Here is a 19,370-nt window from a genome sequence, read left to right as displayed (position 1 = left end):
TGGTCATTGTTGAAGAAAGTTTGTGGCCTTCCTGCACGGGCCTCTAGTGCCATCTCTTGTAATAAAATACATTCTTCTGGAGCAGCATGTGGTCTTATAAGCAGTAAACATTATCTCTCTTGTGTCACTTCTTTAAGTGACATTCAAGATGTAGAAGCAGTAACAGTGATTCAAAATATGCATTCTCTGGGAATGACAGAGATTAATTATGTGCTAAGGTGAAATTCAAGTGTCTGCATTTGAACAAACTGCTCCACTCTGGAAACCCTTAATGTTGTAATTGTTGACTGTTGTTGATGTATAATGTTCAGAGAGACACCTAAATGCACCTGGGCAACAGTTTCTGTGTATAAAGGTGGGTAGTGCCACTGTCCTCTGATAGGCTCAACTAATCTACAGCAACCATTTCAAAGTAGTGTAGTTTCCTGTAGGTCTTGCGCCAGTTCTGCTCAGGTTTCCAATATACTGGGAAATCTCAAAGGGCACTGGAAACCTGTAATTAGGTGTATATCTTGCTCCTTTTCACTCAGGTCTTTGACATACATTCTTTTTTTTTATATTTATGCTTAGGAAGTTCATTCTAGTTAGTAAAAGATGCAAAACTTAAAAGACAGGTCAAGAGTGAGCAAGAGGGAGCTGTATGTGTCTGTACGTGGGGGATGCTGCTTTGATGCCAAGGAGTTCCAGTTTCTGGTGTGGTTTATTTAATCTTGTTGATGAGCATTAGACAACACATAGGTAAACATGGCAGTGGAGACTATAACCCAAGTCTGTCATCTTTGCTGAAAGAGCTAGCTGTTCAGACTGATACTAGGATTTGCTTTGAGACTCCAGGATTTTTGCATTCCAAAATGCATATTGGTTTAACATGAAGAGAAGGAGGGAATGTGTCCTGTTCCACAACTCTTTATGTTCTTTGCAGAGTGTACCTTAGTGGTAAGGGAGCCCTGCAGAGAAATGGGTAGAGAGAAATGGGTCTTGAGGAGGCCTTTCTTTAACAGCTAGGCCTTTGTACAAAACCAGACAAGTTATCACTTTTACTTCTTTTTCTGTCTTCTGAAGACCCTAGGATGACTCTAGGATCTGCACGCAGCTCCTGGCACCAGGTCCTGCTGGTAGGACTTCACTTTCCAGTTAGGGCTTGTTTTGAGGGGGGATGTGATCACTTGAAACAGTCAGTCTTGGCTATTTAACACAAGCAGCTGTTGTTCTTATTTGTGCCCTTCTTGGTAAATCATGTTATTCTGCATGAGAGATGGATTTTTATATAGCACAGGCTTCCTCTCAAGGGAAACTAGTACAACTTTTCTCATGTAGAGAAGCAGCAGCTCTGTAAATCCAGAGCCTGTAGAACTCTCAGGCCAGATGCTATTAACTGTGTCAGGCAGGTGGCCTGCCAATTGAACATTGTCTCCTTAATAAAGTTGCGTGGCACAAAAGCACTTTCAGAATCTGCTTTTTCTCTTTTAGTAAGTATTTATGGTCTTTATATTAGCAGAAAAAATATGCCTCTTAACACAAGAGAAAAAGGACAAACCAAGGCAAATTTTGCTTTTCTGATTGCCCAGGTAGTGAGAAATTGGAGCTCAGAAGAGTGGAGACCATCCAGTGTCATTTCATTTTTTATCTGACTGTAGTGAAATTATTAAATTTGGGAGTCAGCTTTAATGTTGCATTCTTGATCATTTTGCTATTTTTTTTAATGAAGAGTAATAGGCTGGGAGAAAGACTGCAATGACTGAACAGAATTATTTCTGTGAAATAAGCAGAGGGGACAAAGGAGGCATGGAAAGCAATGAAGAAGGGGGATGAAGAGAAGCAGTGTTACAATAATCAAGCTGTCACTAGGAAACACTTTTTCCTAATTTTGAATTTGATACTGAAATACAAATGTGTTAATGCAAAGTTTAAATCATATGTAAGAGTCATCATGATTTCTCTGTTCTTCATGTCTATAAGTGGTCTAATGCAGATGAAAGTTGTGGAATCTGAAATTTTAGGTTTTAGTCAGATCTTCCCATTTCATCTATGCTCTTATTTTGAGTTGCCTATTTATTTCTTTTAGTCAGTCTCCTATAACTGACTTAATAGATCTTCTTTGCATATTCAGTACCTAGCTCTTCATATGTTGATGAACTGTGAAATTAATAACATGTATTTTTAGATTAAAATGTGAGAACACATATAAAATCCCTAGATGCGAGAGACAATAATAAATTTTGCATGAAATTTGTTGAAATTTATGAAATTTGAAATGAGTGGGAGAATGACAGCTAATGTAATAAAAGCAAGTTTCTAAAGGGCCTTACAGTAAGATAATGATTTCTCTTGTTTAAGGTCTAGACAACCATCTCTGTCAGAGAAGAAGATACCTGAGCCTTCACCTTTAACAAAGAGAAAAGCATATGAAAAAACAATGGAAAAGACAAAGGCAAAAGAACAGAAACTGTAAGATTCTTTGAAATTTATTTTCTCTGGAATAATTTAAAACTTGGGTATATTTTCTCAAAAAATAAATCTGTAATTTCCTATTTCTTTAATTCTAGGACAGTTTTTATTGTTGGCAGTGAAATTGGTCACTGCTCAATTTATGTGTGTGAGAGTTCCTTGTTTTACAGGATATTTTTCTGTACAAAATAACTCAGCAAAGTTGTGAGAAAAACTCATTTGGAGCATTTAAAAAAAAACATTTTTCATTTGGTTGGGTTGTTTTGTTTGTTTTTAATGGAAGTCATCAATTTCTCTAAGAAACTGCAGTTTTATAAGAATTATTTAATTTCGAATGTGTGTGGCTTCTGCCTGGAGCTTTCACTCATAGCACATACACTTTGAACACTTTGCCATCTTGCACTCTGCAGCACTTTGTAGTCTTAAGTTTATTATCGTCCCAGGGACATATCTGTAGCTAGCATTATAATTTTGTTTATTTGCTTAAGAAAAGAGCATCTAACATTTTGAGGCATGTTGCATTTAACTTCTCTAACCATTCATAACCAGTTAAAGGAGATGTTCTTTTTTTCTTGTAGCTCAGATTCTGGAGCCCCAGAGGCTAGTCTGTCACCTCCTACTTCCCCACCAAGCCGGCCCCGTAATGAAATGAATGTTTTTAGTCGTCTTACTGTTTCTCAGGGAAACACATCAGTTCAGCAGGATAAGTAAGTCACAGAGGGAAGCCTCAGTCCCCAACCAGGGAATTGCAAAGTGCACTCAGTGTAGTATCTATTAGAAATTTTGCCCTCTTCCTGCAGGACAGTAGGAGGCATTTATTGTTCTTTCATGTAGTTTTCAAATACTTTAAACCTCCATGAAGCAATTGTAAAAATTCAAGAATAGCAATTTCCTGCTGAACCTTGTTTCCTGTTTTCTAGGCTTTGTCTGGTATTTGTAGTTTTAAACTCAAAATAGGAAAGAATGATAGAATTCTTAGATGTATCTGTATTTATCTGCATGTTTACCCTTGAAAGTAGGATTTAGCTGACAATGTAGGAACTTGTTCTTTTGATAGTTAGTCGATTACTCCAGTCTTGCTCCAAGTGCTGTCACAACAGCACCCTGGAGGATGGGATGTTAAATGGCTAGAGCACAGTTCTTTAGAGATTATCCAAATTGCTGAACAGACTTTACTCTAGGCAGTGATCTGGAGGAGCAGATTATATCCATACCTTGTTTACAAGTAGAGCTTGGGTTCCAGACATTTTAGGCATCTGTTTCTGTAGGAGCCTTTCTCCAAGTTGCAGTGTACTTGACCTGAGCAGAGTCTTCCTTGAAAGTTTCAGTATTGATATTAGTGCTATGCACTGCTTATGGATTGCCACTCAAACTTACAATCAACCTTTATTTATCACTGTAGCAAGAAAACAAAATGCTCTTGTCTGTTTACGTGATTGTTTTATAAAACTTTTTTTTTTCAGTGGTCTACAGAGTCACCACATCCCAAGCAGTAGCTTAAAAAGCTTTCAGTTATTTAACAGTGCTTGTAACTTCTTTTATCCTATGCTACCTTTATCTTATTGCTAACTCCCACCTAACCCTTTTCATTTTCTTTGGACTGACTTTGAAGTAAAATTGAAACTGCTGTATCTGTTTGATTTGCTTCAGTTGAAAATGAAGGACATCTTAAGACCTAATGCAAATGTTCTTGTCTGGGGGCATTTTTTTCTTGTGTGTTATCTTGTTTTATTTTTAAATGTTTTTGAAAATGAGGGGTGAAGGATTTTGAGCTTAGGGTTGTTTGCAAATCTTATTTCAGTGGGCTATCGATAACTTTAATATTCATATTTTTATGATTAACATTTTATATATTTCGTCTATGCTTAAGAGGCATTAATGTGCAGATTTTTTTTTCCTTTTGGTATTTTCAAAAAGCACTCTGGTAGAGAGGTTAAAGTTTGCATTTTCTCCTCTTTGTTGTCTTCTTTTACTAAATAAGAATGAATCGGATGATGCTACTCAAGCTTCTTGGGCTGAGACAGCCTACCAGTGTAACTTAACTGCTGAGAGTGTTATGTTAAGATCATTATTCTGCCCCCTTGCCCCATATGATCACGGGTTTAAGTATATCCTGAGCAATGCTGCACACTGTACCTGGATTTGCATTGCTTTTCTGAATTGGCCATGCTGTTGCTTGTTCTTCTTATATGGAGGCTTTACTTTGCTGATACCTATATTCTTTCTCCTCACAATTCCACCACTGTTGATTGTAGGTCTGATGAAAGTGATTCCTCTCTGTCGGAGGTACACAGGTACTCTCTCTCTTTCTGTTTTCTATTTTCTTGGCATCTGTCCCTGAAGTTAATTAAGTTATTTGGAAATTTCATTTTGCTGCATGAATTTTCCTGATACTTGTGCACTGTATCCCTTTTGCTTTTTCAAAAAGTTTTAAAATTTGAAATTTTGGTCAAGCATGTCTTTCCTTCTTTTTTAGGGTGTTCTTTGTCATTGTTGAGCATGTTAGGTTTTTCTTTTTAAATGAAGCATGATATAAGCCTTTCCTTAGACATATTCTTTCTCTCATTGTCTTTTAAGAAAGAAGAGCAGACATTTTCTTAGGTTTTATATGCTTCTCTCTTTCTTTTTGTTTTTTCTTGTTCAGTTGTATGCTTTGGCAACTAAAAGTTAAATCCCAGTTTAAAAAAAAAATAGATGAGTAGGGTTTATATTAAGTCTTCCTGGCAGAACATATCTTAAAAGAAGAAAGAAATGTCCCTATTCATGTTCCTAATCTGTAGTTTAGGATTTTGGTACTCTGTGATGATTAGTTCATCAAAAGAAGGGCAGTCAAAGGGCTAATAATAATGTGATGGTTGTTTTTGTCTGGTCATTTGTAGCATTTTCTGTTTGTAGATGTTGGAGCACTTGAACATAAGTAGATAAATGGCTCTGGGATATGTATTTTACATACTTGTCAAGGGAATGAATGGGTGAGAAGAGCAGTAGGAGTAATTCAGTCTAGAGGCAGCGTGATACACTGGGGTATACTACAGAGAAAACCATATTAGTTTTGTGTGGTGTTAGGAAAAAGCATAGAGATCTTATATAACAATAATAAACTAATTTGTTCCCTCTATTTGTGAAAACATAAAAAGGTGCAGATTGAAAGGTGAATACTTTTCCAAAATGAGGAAGTTAGTGTTAAACAATTTAAGGCAAAGTTAATATTAGTAAAATCTATAAAAGCATTGTGGAAGAGTAATGAATTAAAATGTCCTGAGCAGTAAAAATGTACAAGGTAATAATTTTGAAGACCAGCTAATTGTCAAAGTTAAATAGTAATCTTCTGGGTAATATTATGAAATTTTTATATTTTCCATCTGATACTCAATTTTTCCTGTGAGACAGGGATATGGCTTAGTTCCTTTTTCTCACATTTGTGTGTAATACCCAGAAGACCATGACAGAGTTTTAGCTACAAGTGGGTCAAGACACAGCATTGTGTTCTATATATGTGGTCACTGCCTTGAGGCTTCTCTACACTTCACAGAAATCAGTGAGGTTTATGTGTGTGCAGTTATATGCCTGGGATTTTAGTCTGCTAATAACTTGTGTTTGTTGATGAACAGTGTTTGCTTTGGGTTTTTTTGGATTTTGTTTGTTTGTTTCTTTGTTTTTGTTTCTTGGGGGTTTGTTTGTGTTTTGTTCTGGTTTTTTCGGCTGACTTAGTATTTTGGCATTACTGCAGAACTAGGTACAAGTAGGAAGATTTTTCTGGGATGTCTGTAATCCAACCATTTAGCCATTTGGGTACAAGTGTGGCACTGGGGACAGGGTGCAGTAGGAACCTTCCTCAGGCACACAAGTTAGCAGCTGTTCCCCAAGACTGCCTGTGGAATGCAGGTGATGTGGAATGCCTGCTGAGTTTGGAATTGGCAGTGTACATGCAGTACACTTGTTCCATTTTTCAGATGTGCTATTTGGACTAAGATATCTTAACACAATTTGTAGTTTTCATTTTGGTCCAATGAGTACAGGTGCTGTAAGCATCTTCTAGCACTATCCAGATTTTACCATATACCCAATACTCAGCATCTTGTCTTCATTTCTTTGTTTTCGTATGTGTTTTCCTTTAACTGATAGTCCAGCATTGATAGTTGTTGAAGCTGTAACACTAAAAATTCTTATATAGTTTAATAAAAGGCATTCAGCTGTTCTGCCCATGCAAGAAAATTAGGTGATTTTTTTTTTCCCCCCTACATTTAAGTGAATTAATTTGATTTGTGAGTGCTACTGTACCCAAATGACATTCTCTTTTTTTCTTTAGAGGGATAATTAACCCATTCCCTGCTTCAAAATGCATCAGATCATCCCCGCTTCAGTGTATCTATACAGCTGAAGGACATACCAAGGCTGTGCTTTGTGTTGATGCAACTGATGATCTTCTCTTCACTGGATCTAAAGGTTTGGCAAGCTTCATACATCTCTGCAGCCTACAGGGGCTGCTTGGACAGTTTAGGTTATTGTGGTGAAATTCTCCATTTTTGCTTAGTGCTGTAAACACAATTAAAAATTGTGAGGATCCATTTTGCAGCATAAGCTGATAAAGGATTTACAGTAGTTATCTATCTGCATTCAATTCCAATAGGTAGTATTTGGCTGCTTATTTGTAGTGAAAGTAACTCTGAAGAATAACATTACATTTATTGAGTGATATGATAGAACCAATCACTGTAACATTTACCCACATGATGTGAAAAGCAAATCAATAGCCTCAGGGTAGGGGTAGAGGCAGAAATTAGCACAACTTTGGCTGTGCTACCTACCTACAGAGTTTGAATAGATTCTTCCTGCTATAGCTGATTATTGGAGAAGAGCAAGAGACATTTTCTACTTCCTCTGTGCACCTTGTCCTTTCCCTTGTGGGTCTAAGAGTTGTAAAGCTGGTGGGAGTGTGGGGGGCTAGATCTAGTGTCACTAAATTCCCTACTGGGTGGTACAGTCACTCTATGAACATTTCAAGCTGGTAGAAATAGCATTTGGGGAAAAAGACAGATTTTCTGAGCTATTCTACTCCCTGGCAGTTAAAAATACCACGACACATTCTTACAGAGAATTGGCAAACTTTTGTTTTCTGAGGAGTTTCTTTGGTTTTTAATGTTTAAATTTTTTTCTTCCTTTTTGCTTGTCTTTATTCAGATCGTACCTGTAAAGTCTGGAATCTGGTAACTGGACAAGAGATTATGTCTCTGGGGGGTCATCCAAATAACGTTGTTTCCATAAAATACTGTAACTACACTAGCCTGGTCTTCACAGTCTCAACCTCCTATATCAAGGTGTGGGACATAAGGGATTCTGCTAAGTGTATTCGGACATTGACGTAAGTATGCTAAATCTTGAATGCCAAGAATTTAAATGAGCCCCACGTTTAAATAAAAAAAATCAGATTTAATTCAATACTGCAGCACAGTTTAGTTGATGTGTACGTTGTTCAGGGCTGATGGCTTTCTTTGTGTTGAAGCTGAGTCACTGCAGGATATTGGTAAAATATGGAAATGCAAAACAAGTTGTATTCATGCTTATGGTGTTTTATCAAATGTTTGTAATTTGCAGATTGTGAATACATAAAAAGGGAGTTTGTCTTATAATTTTTGTTTTTTTCTCTCCTTCCTCCCTGTACCCAGGTCTTCAGGCCAGGCTATGCCTGGTGATGTGTGTTCAGGAAGTACTAATAGAACAGTCACTATCCCAGCTGGAGAGAACCAGATCAATCAGATTGCACTAAATCCAACTGGCACATTCCTCTATGCAGCTGCTGGAAACTCTGTGAGGATGTGGGACCTGAAAAGGTACCGAACACCATCAGAAGAGATTGTTCTTTAGGTGGTTATATGTGCATATGAAACAAAGTCAATGAAGTGTTTCCTGTTTATGATAATGTCCCTAGCTTGGGCAAAATATGGTCAAGATATGGATCAACTAATCCATGCTGTGGTGGTTGGTGAGATAATGGAGGTGCTCATGATTTACATGTGTGTTAATGCTATGGTGAATCTTTTCAGTAAAAATTATTGGAAAAATAATAGAACCATGCAATAGCAATGGGTGGAAAGGTTAAAAGGTTATCTAGTCCAACTTCAGTGAGCAGGAACATCTTTCACTAGATCAGGTTGCTCAGAGCTCTGTCCAACCTGGCCTTGAATGTTTCAGGAAATGTGGCATCTTCCACCTCTCTTGGCAACCTGTTCTAATGCTTCACCACCCTCATTATAAACACTGTCTTCCATATATCTAGTCTGAGTCTGCCTTCTTTAGTTTAAAACGATTACCTTCATTTCCTCTTGTTCTATTGCAACACAGGCCCTGCTAAAAAGTCTTTCCTCATCTTTTTAATATGCCCTAAGTATTAAAAGGACAAACGCAGGAAAGGAAAAAGGACAAAACACTTTGAAAGGAAAACCATAAGGTTTCATTAAAGAGAGGTGCTACAAAACAGACTCTTGTGAAGTGTCAGGTGCATCAGTCCTGACTAGTAATTGTTGATGAGATGATGAAAACCAACTGATGTGATGTAATGTAATGTAATGTAAGCTACACTATAGTAACACCTTTCCAAATAGAACCCACACCCAAATAATGCATGCAAAACACAGATAATACCTTGAGGGGTATGATTTGTCTTTACTTTAAAATTTTTATTCTTGTTTTGCATAATAGAAGCTTTTGTTTACATATAGCATAAATTTAACATGCATATGGATATGAAGAGTATGTAAACAGGGGATGAATAATGAAGACATGGGGAAAATAAAATGATCCATTCTGGCAGAAACTATGGTATAGATGGTATAGTATATATGAAAAAAATAACAAAGCTTAATCTCTTCTCTTATTCTTGAAGATTTCAGTCTACAGGAAAGCTAACTGGTCACCAGGGTCCTGTTATGTGCCTTACTGTAGATCGACTTTCCAATGGACAAGATCTTATTATCACTGGTTCTAAGGATCATTATATAAAGGTAAGCTGGTAGTATTTCCTTATTTAAACTCTTCACATCCACATGGGATGCAGGCTTCAGCAGAAGTGATTTGCAACTCCATATCTGAAATATGACAGCCAAGATGGAAATTCTTTCATCAGTTTTAGATTAAGGATAATGTTCAGTCTTAGCACTGAAAGGATAAGTGTTTATTATTTTTATTTGGATGGTTGCCTGTAGCTAAATTTATCCTTAATCCCCAGTAAAATGGACATTAGGTGCATGTGAAAAAGTTTTAGAAAAATATTCATAGTTACTTATTCAATGTTACTTCTAAGTAACATTTAGCTCTTGAAAGTATCCTAAATTGGTGTCCCTGTTTTGGAGTGCAGAGTGCAGACTTAATTTCCTCAGCAGAGACACTCTGTGTGCTTCCCAGACAAGAGAGTCTGGGGTCTAGCCCAGACTCTTGCTTGGATGTTACTCAGGTTAATCAGCACATTTCAGCCAAGGTACCCAGTCTATTTGGTTTATTCATTAGCATGCAGGCTGCTCTGACTTGTGTTTAAAGTATAGCTAGTGGTGTTACAATACTTTGCTGCTACTTGGGATTATGATTAATTCACAAAACAGATAGTGAATCTGTTTTGGGGGGAAATGGGGATCTAGTGGGGTTTGGGTTTTTTTGTTTTTTGTTTGTTTGTGGGGGATTTTTTTTGTTTGTTTTCTTTTCCACCTCAGCCAAGGGTTAGTTGAACCCCCAATCTGATGTTTGTGGGAGTCAGACTATGGAAACTCTATATCATGTTCTCCATAAAGCTGACCCTCTCACTGTGTGTGAGTCGTGAAAGAGAATAAGCAAGATACTTCACCTTATTTTGAGAGGGGACCCTTCATTCTCATTTTTATACTTCTTGCACATTGAAAATGTATAAACACATCTGGGAGTGGAGCAGGAACCAGAACCTGAGTGAGCATTCTCACTGAGGTGGGTTTTTCTCTTTGACATTATACTGCAATTCTTGGACTCTTGACTGTGCACTCAAAAGATTGCCTGAGATGTTGGTGCATAGCCTGATGGTCTGGACATTGATTTGAATCCTATCAGCAGTTCCAATGCTTAGAGACCAGAGAATTTAGGCAGTATGGTGACAGAGAGGCACTCTAATAATAACTTCTCTGCATGGTTCAGAACACTGGGTAACTTATGAGCTACTATCCTGGCACAATAATGTGTTAGAACTTCAGCGAGGATAAGAGGATGTGGTCATCTAATGCAAGTTTCTCATGCTACCAACTCGTGTGACAAGCAAGGAGGTAGAAGGGTTTTTGGAAAACAAAGCTGTCAACAGAAGTTTTTCTGCCATTATTACGTGTTCCCTTGCTGTGGGAAGGCTACACAAATCTTCATGAGGCCATCTGCTTCGTGACTGATACGACTAGAAAATCCAGGGATATTTTGGCCACGAGTATGTGCAGCAGAGTAGTGAGTGTTCTGCAAGGTGAATGCATCTCTAATTGTCAAGCTGCTTTGGGTAGTACAAATGATTTGTCAGGGTATGTTCAGAGTGGCAGTCTGGGATCTCAGTGCTTCTCTACTCTGGTCCCTTGGGGCATTTGGTTAGGTCATAGATACTGCTTTCCCCTGCCACAGGAAACTACTGTCTTATCTACAGACTTGTCTGCTGAGCCAGGAATACTGCTCAGTTTTGTCTAAGTGCCTAATTTGTCTGGTGTGTTATTGAACTTTTTTGTTAAAACTGGAACTGATGCATGCTAATTTGAATGCAGTAACTTATAAAATACCTTCGGTTGACTTCAGGTATTCTTTTACTCTAGCAAGCTGTCCCTTTTTTACCACCAAGTATATTCCATTTTAAAAGGTCAATGAAGAGCAAATAATAGGGGATGAAGTCTGACATTTGCTTGTAAAAGAAAGGTAGTGATTATAAAATATATTCCTCCACATCTAGGTCTGTGAGTTTTGGCAGGGTGTTTTGGCTGTGAGTTTGGCAGGGTTGCTCACACTGTTTTTCTAGGGACAAAGAGCTAATGGGATTGATTATGCCTTATATAGTTAAGATAACCTCACTTAAGGAAGCTGTTTTAACACCCTATTCTTGGAGCACAGGCAAGAGAGGTGTCTAGTCCATAGAAAGCAGTAGCAGGTAATGGTATGTAGCCCTTGTCAAAACATCTGAGTCGTCCTTCAGCTGCCTGTGCAGCTTTTCCAGTGTCAGTTATGTTTCTCATACTTAATCATGCTCTCTAGCCCACCACATGGTATATATATGCTCTTCCTTGTGAAGATATTGTGTGTTTCATACTCAGACAGTAGCACTTCTTCCCAGAGCAATCTTCTCTGAAGTAAGTGAAACATTTCTCTTCAGGCAGGAGGCAGAAAAGAAGAAAGGCTTTTTTTTTGTTAAATAAATTCTGTGAAATATACGTCATGGTACCATGGCCTGTAATAAGACTTACCAAGTTTTTCCTTTGAAGTTATTCACTGCAGTGTCTTCCAGGCTGGTTAGATGGCAGGTATTCTGCTTAAAACATTTAGTCATTTGTTAATTTATTTCAGATGTTTGATGTGACTGAAGGGGCTCTTGGAAGTGTCAGTCCTACACACAATTTCGAGCCTCCTCATTATGATGGCATTGAAGCACTTGCTATTATGGGAGACAACCTTTTTAGTGGATCCAGAGACAATGGAATTAAGAAATGGGATTTGGCTCAAAAAGACCTGCTTCAGGTAATGGAAAAAAAATATCACAACTAATGTAACAGTCATACTGTAGAACTGTTTTCAGGCTCTGTAAATGTTCAGGATCATGCAATGACCAGTAACCTAGATACTGATGTTTTTTTTAAATAGGGACACAGAGCACTGACTAAGAAAGTAACCAATAATATACTTTATCTTTACACTAGGAATGTACTTGCTCTTCAGTGTATGTAGTATCAGGAAATTCTGATGAAGTGGTTAGCCTTCTTTTTTAGCTCTATGTGGAGTTTGTTCTTTTTTGCTTTGGAATGAAGGCAGCACTTGCCTGTCCTCCATGATTTGAACCACTGGATGTTGTCCATGTGATTGGTAAATGTTGAACTAGGAACACAATAATAACAAACAATGTTTTAGATCAGACTACAGAATGTTTTCTTTTGGAGAGGTTTTATAACCTTCCTCGCTCCACCCAGTCTCTTTTGCTAAAAAACATTGCTGCTTAGAATCACAGAATCATAGAATTTTCAGGGCTGGAAGGGATCATCTAGGTCCAACCCGCCTGTCATGGGCAGGGACACCTCCCACTAAATCAGGTTGCTCAGAGCCCCATCCAGCCTGGCCTTAAAAACTTCCAGGGATGGGGTTCCACCACCTCTCTGGGCAACCTGTTCCAATATTTCACCACCCTCAAACTGGAGAACTTCTTCCTAATATCTAATTAGAATTCCTAATATCTAGTTTGAATCCATCCCCCCTAGTCCTATCACTACCTGACATCCTAAAAAGTCCATCACCAGCTTTTTTGTAGGCCCCCTTCAGATACTGGAATTCTACAATAAGGTCTCCTTGAAGCCTTCTCCTCTCCATACGGAATAACCCCAACTCTCTCAGTCTGTCTTCACAGGAGAGGTGCTCCAGCCCTCTGATCATCCTCGTGGCCCTTCTGGACACTCTCCAGCACATTGATGTCTTTCTTGTAATAGGGGCTCCAGAACAGGATGCAGTACTCCAGGTGGGGTCTCACGAGAGCAGAGCAGAGGGGGAGAATCACTTCCCTCAACCTGCTGGCCACGCTTCTCTTGATGCAGCCAAGATTCTGCTTGGCTTTTTGAGCTGCAAGTGTACATTGATGGCTCATTTTGAACTTCTCATCCACCAGCATTCCCAAGTCCTTTTCCTCAGGGCTGCTCTGAAGCCAGTCACTGCCCAACCTATATCAGTGCTTGGGATTGCCTTTATCCAGATGCAGGCCCTTGTGCGTGGTCTTGTTGAACTTTATGAGGTTGGCATGATCTCCATTCAACTTGTTATACAATGTCTGCATTATGTGATGCATGCAACACACTCATAATCATCTATTTACTGTTAGAACATATTTGCTCTAATTTTTTTTGTTAAAAAACAAACAAACAAACAAAAAAAAAACTAAAACCCCCCCCCAAAAACAAAAAACGAAAAAAAATCCCAACAAGAAACCAAACCAAAGAAACAAAAAAAAGCAAACAAACAAAAAAAAAAAAACCACACCAAGGGAAGATAAGGTATAAAAAAGACCTCAAATCTATCTTTTTATCAAAAATCTTCACGTGATCACATTGGGACATCTACCCTCATATCTCTGTCACAGCGAAATGTATTAAGCAACTTGTTTGCAAAAACAGGCCAACTGCAAGAACAGGAAGGGTTTTTTTATCCTCAGGATGACTTTAATAAAGTTGTAAGAAGAGTGAAGACTCATGCATTTTAGGCTCATTAAAGTATTATGCAATGTGTGGTTTTGCCATTGCAATTAATTTAACATCAGAAAGAATACAGGTGCGAGGGGCAGGTAGTATGTAACAGTGGTCTAGTTGTATTCCTTTTCCTATTTTTCTTTGGTTTATGAGCATTTCATAATTTCTATACTTCATGTTCCTCTGTTGGTTTAAAAAGTAGAACATAATAAAACTGATCTCAGATTCTTTTCTTTTTTAATTCTATAAAACACTGTGTTTTTCAAGGAGATGAGACTAAAGCATTTGTCAAAGCAATATAAATATTTTTTCATTACTATTGTCTCAGGGAAAGAAGAAAAGTGCTGTTGCTTTTGCTAATCATGGGGTAATTCAGGGTGGAAGGACTCACTGAAGGTTGCACAGTGTGAAGTTGGCCTGCTGATCCAAGCAAGGCCAACTTCATAGATATATCTGATTGTTCAGGTTATATCTGATTGCCCAGCTGAGTTCTCCAAGGTCACAAATGGCACAGCTGCTCTGAGTGACCCATTGCAATCTTTAAACCTCTCTTGTATGAATTTCCCCTCCTCCCTCATTTCCAGTCAGACTTTCTGTTGTTGCTCCTTTCTTGTGGTATGTAGGCTTGACTGTTAGAGATGAATGGGATGAAACCCCCCCCCCTGAGAACAGAGCTGAGCTGCTTTAAAGTATAAATTCTAACATTTAAGCTGAGGTCCTGGTCTGGCATACATGTGTTAAACAAGTTTGGTCCTCTATAATTAATGAAAATCATTTAATAAATCTGCTATTCAAGAATTAGGTTATCTTACTTCACTTGGTGCTATAAAACCCAAGCCACAAAGCACTTCTATGACTGATTTAAGATTTACAAGAACAACAACAGTTCTTTCTGTGCTGTCTTTTCTCCTAGAGACTGATTCTCTGTGTGTTCTCAAAGGAAGCAGCAGCATTAGGGATGCTGTCTCCATGTGTCCCCACTGGAGACCAGAGTGGACTACTGATGGCCGTCAATATGGTCAAAGCTGAGGGACTGTTTCAGGGAGTCCTTGTATCTCCTCTTTATCTGTATATCCTCTCTATCTGTTGTGGTAGCTGGTGGCAAGTTCACCCCAGAGCACTCGTAGAGCTCTCTGTGGTCACCCATAATTGCACATAGTTCAGTCTTTTCTGCTAGGTTGATCCACCACTTGTTCTGGATGTCTCAAAGTTTCTGTTGGAGCTTACTGCATGCAAGAGGAAAGGCTGCTTTTCTTACATGGCAAGATGGCTGAGAAAGGTGTGTTTGGTGAGCAGTTCTCTTCTTTGTCATCAGTTCTTGGATCTCTTGGTTGTCTTCATCAAACCAGTCTTCATTTTTCTTTGCGAAGAACCCTAGGGATTCTTCAGAGGACTGCAGGATGCTACTTTTAATGTGTTGCCAAAGCACTTCAGGAGAGGGATCTATGGGATGATCTGCAAGTCTAGCTTGAAGCTTTACCTGGAAACTGTCTCTCACTGTATCTTTTTCAAGATCATTAACTTTGAGCCTCCTCCTTGGGATGCCACCCCTCTTAGGTTTGGGCTTAAAGTAGAGGGTAAGTTGTCACACAAGGTGGTGGTCTGTATGACATTCTGCACTGGGCATCACTTAGGTGTGACGGACGCCACAAACATTTCTCTGGCACACTAAGACATAGTCAATGAGGTGCCAGTGCTTGGATCAAGGATGCATCCAGGTTGTCTTCATGCTGTCTTTCTGTTGGAAGATAGTGTTGGTGATGATAAGCTGCTGCTCAGCACAAAACTCTAGCAGGAGACATCGATTGTTGTTACAGTTTCCAACACCATGCTTGCCTAGTATTCCTTTCCAGGCTTCATAGTTCTTTCCTACTCTGGCATTGAAGTCACCCAGGATTATAAATTTATCATCTGCAGGAACCTTTTGGGAGAGGCAGCGCAGGTCACTGTTAGAATTTGACTTTTTCTGCATGGTCAGCTTAGAGGGTTGAGGCATAAATACTGAAGAGAACGACATGTTGCTTGCTGTGTAGTGGGAGGCATAAGGAAATAATGCGATCGGAATGACCTGCTGGCAGATTTTCAAATTTGGAAGTGATGGAGTTTTTAATCATGAAGCCAACTCCTGCGAGGCGTCTTTCAGTTTTGGGTTTGCCTGACCAATACAGTGTGTAGCCAGCACCATGTTCTTTAAGACTGCCTTCCTCATGAAGATGAACTTCACTGAGAGCAGCAATGTCGAAGTTAAGTCTTGGCAGTTCATGGGCAATTAGAGAAAAACTGCTCAGGATGCCCACTGTCCATTGTATCAAGCATGGTTCTGATGTTCCAGCATGTGAGTGTCAATCTGAACACACCTTTAGAGGCAGGTGTATGCCTTTGTCTCTTTGTCTTTGTTCAACCACATCAGAAGATACCTGTTTACCACAGCTAGCCAGCTGGGTGGGGGGTTAGGCCACCTTTTCTAGGCCCCTCTCCATGTGGAGCAAGCAGTGCTCTCCTTCAAAAAGGCTGCTTGGTCACTCAGGATGCTGCTGAACAAGACTGTCATCTCCTGGGTCAGTCTTGAGCCACTGATGTCCTGAGCCTCCTGCATGCAGGGTTGGGTCTGCAGCTTCCAGTACCCCTTTCCCCTGCTGTTCCATCCCTCTGTTGCTGCAGGGGCTTTAGAAATGTGGGTTTATCCCGCATGTGGGTTTATCCCACAAATGTGGGCTTATCCCTCGAGCCTGCGCTGTGGCTTTTTCAGGTGAGGCGCAGCGTGCGTGGAGCTGGCCCCACCCTTTACTCTTGAGGTTCATCTGCCAGGGCCCAGCAAGCTTGGTCAGTGACAGTGAAGTCCTCAGGATGTAAGTTTGGTTAAGGGTATCCTTCTCTTGGATGGATGGCCTTACAGAGCTGAACGAGCTCCATCTGCCTGGGTTTGGAGTTAGAGTTGTCCTTCTCCTAGGATGGTTGCCTGAAGGCTACTGAGCCCATCCTCCTGCCCATGGACACACTTTGTCTGACCCTTCTGTTGTCACCTGTCTGGCATGGGAGACCTTACTGGAGGCATCTGCCACCGCCAGCAGAGCTCCCAACCTCACCAGGGCACACAAGCTCCTCCCCCATGACAAGGGGGTGCCTGTGGAGGGGTGAGTAGTATATATTATAGATAAAATCAAGATGATCCTAGAAAGCTGGATGTGCCCCATAATATGAGAGAGAGCAAACCAAAGCAGTTCCTACCAAAGTGAACTGGAGAAGAGGCACTCTTGGTTCTGTTAAAAGACAGTAAACTTGGCCTATTATTTCTGTTCTCCTCTGCTCTATGCACTACTTCGCTTTCCCAATTAGCTGTCAAATCCTAGTGTCCTTCCTCAATAAAGAATGAATATATTTTTAAGTGCTACCTCACAGAAACAACTTATAATGTGTGATAGGAGAAGACTAAAGGAAAAAAGCAAATATAGAAATAGCTTGTCTTCCTATGGTATTTTTAGTAGTATTTTTTATTTTTGTGTTTTGTAAATATTTTAGACGGTTTAGAAACATATATATAGAGATTGTATGTTCTAACATGCATTTGAACATATGTAGATTTAGCATGATCCTAAATTAATTTCTGTTCCACATCAGGTCAGTTGTGCATACTGTTTTTGCTTCTTGTTTTGCGATGCTATTTCACAGAAAGAAACAAACGTGGCGTGTAAGTAGCTTCATGGAAGATAGCTCTAAAATACTGCCTTTCTCTAAAGGAGAAGCCACAAGGCTGGGATATACCCAGTGTCACGTGGCAAATCTACTGCAGGACAGGAATTGGGTTTAGGAACTTGGGATATTTCCATTTCTGTGCTCATTCCTAGAGAACTTCTTGCAGCCTGGTAAGATTTGCCTGTCTTCTCTTTTCCAGCAAGTTCCTAATGCTCATAAAGACTGGGTGTGTGCACTTGGCCCGGTGCCTGGTGCTCCGGTTCTGCTCAGTGGCTGCAGAGGAGGCACTCTCAAGCTCTGGAATGTGGATACCTTCATACCCATTGGAGAGATGAAGGGACATGACAGCCCTATAAATGCAATCTGCACCAACTCCAGCCAGATTTTCACAGCAGCAGAGTGAGTTTTTTTCTCATTAATCTTTTTTTTTTTTTTCCATACGTCCTGCTACAGTTCTGTCAGTGCAAAGGCATGTAGGAGATCTTGTGTCAGTCACTTCACAGCAAGCATGGGGAGACCTAATCCATGCCCCTAAATGCTAATAAATTACTGCAGTGGTCTCCAAAACAGGGTGCATGCATCCCAGGGAGTGAACAAAATGATCCACTGGGGCACAGGAAGAAAACACTACAACTTTTCTGTAGTACATGTACATCACCTGTAATTTAATAATTACACAAACCGTGGGAGTAAATGCTAAAAAAAAACCAAAACACTTTAATGTTGTTGAAAATGTTGTTAAAAACACTTGTTGACCACCAGTCTATAGGATGTCAAGGAGAATTTGACAATAGTAAGAACCTTCATAGCTTTTCTCTCTAGTTGGGCTATTTAACTGCTAGAACTGACTCCTGACCTGCAGGAATTTTTCTATGAGCCATGGTATGTATTTATTCATGTTTTCAGGTTTCTTTTTTTAAGTGCTGACATATAGCAGAAGTTCTGCAAGCTGCCCTACTGTCCTTTAAAAATCTTGATTTGAATATTTGCTTCCTTGGTAAAAACGAGCAACTTCAATACTTAAAACCTCAGGAGATGTGGCCAAGGAAAAATACCTCATTCTGGAGAAAGTGCAGGAGAGGGCAGCAGTGTGCACTTAGTGCAATAGTCTGAGCACAGAAGCTGTAAAAGCTGTTGCATTTTCTTCTAGTGCCAATTGCAGAAGCTTCTGGCCTTCTGAACAAAAGCAGGACTTTCTCAATTGAAGTGGGACCACTTCACATTTGGAAGTTGTCACGTTTTCTACTTTTGTTAGCCAGTTTTCATGGTTAAGCAGTCACAGATAATGGTAGAGATGTCAAAGCTTCTGTCTCTGTTTGCCTGAAGACTATTAATTTTAGATCATACATGTACATGAAATGTATTTTTTATTACTAGTGAGAGAAAATCCTAACCTTTTGGCACTTGTAACACTGAGGCGAAGGTTTATGGAACTTAGGGTATTCCTGATGATTTTTGAAATGTATGCTCAAGTCAACAAACCTCTGTACTTGATAAAGTCTGTCTCAACTGCTGCCTCCTGGTGCTTTTTTCTGTGGGTGTTATAAAGAATATAAGTCACTGTATGCTGGTCACACGACTTTATAAGAATTTGTAACTTCTCATTCACAGGATAAATTGGTGTTTAACAAGACTAATTCTATATTTTACTTTTTATTATTATATAGACTGTTGTAACACTTTCCCTGTGTGACTTACGCATACTTTAAAACTGTATATTTGTTGCCAAAAGTACAAAATTCCAGTTTGTCTTTCCTGGGTTTCTGAACATCAGCGCACTGCTTTATGCTTTCCAGCACCTTGCAAAGG

General features: G+C 39.4%; 1 protein-coding gene across 14 annotated transcripts in view; it reads left to right on the top strand.

Annotated features, from left to right (window-relative positions):
• Window positions 1-19,370, top strand: part of KIF21A (kinesin family member 21A) — an 89,778-nt gene that overhangs the window by 68,467 nt on the left and 1,941 nt on the right. For 4 of the 14 annotated variants that reach the window (XM_071733883.1, XM_071733881.1, XM_071733880.1 and 1 more), the window contains 9 exons: window positions 2,338-2,448; window positions 3,027-3,155; window positions 4,704-4,742; window positions 6,758-6,894; window positions 7,630-7,810; window positions 8,115-8,279; window positions 9,332-9,449; window positions 11,992-12,162; window positions 17,761-17,960. In XM_071733883.1, coding sequence (XP_071589984.1) covers window positions 2,338-2,448; window positions 3,027-3,155; window positions 4,704-4,742; window positions 6,758-6,894; window positions 7,630-7,810; window positions 8,115-8,279; window positions 9,332-9,449; window positions 11,992-12,162; window positions 17,761-17,960 — 1,251 coding nt within the window. The remainder of the gene's footprint in view (window positions 1-2,337; window positions 2,449-3,026; window positions 3,156-4,703; window positions 4,743-6,757; window positions 6,895-7,629; window positions 7,811-8,114; window positions 8,280-9,331; window positions 9,450-11,991; window positions 12,163-17,760; window positions 17,961-19,370) is intronic. The other 10 variants (XM_071733886.1, XM_071733884.1, XM_071733882.1 and 7 more) reach the window with 4 other exon arrangements.

This window comes from Heliangelus exortis, chromosome 1 (assembly GCF_036169615.1).
Source record: "Heliangelus exortis chromosome 1, bHelExo1.hap1, whole genome shotgun sequence".
Classification (NCBI taxonomy): Eukaryota; Metazoa; Chordata; class Aves; order Apodiformes; family Trochilidae; genus Heliangelus; species Heliangelus exortis.
The sequence above is the reverse complement of the archived record's forward strand: the minus strand, read 5'-3'. Positions and strand labels throughout refer to the sequence as shown.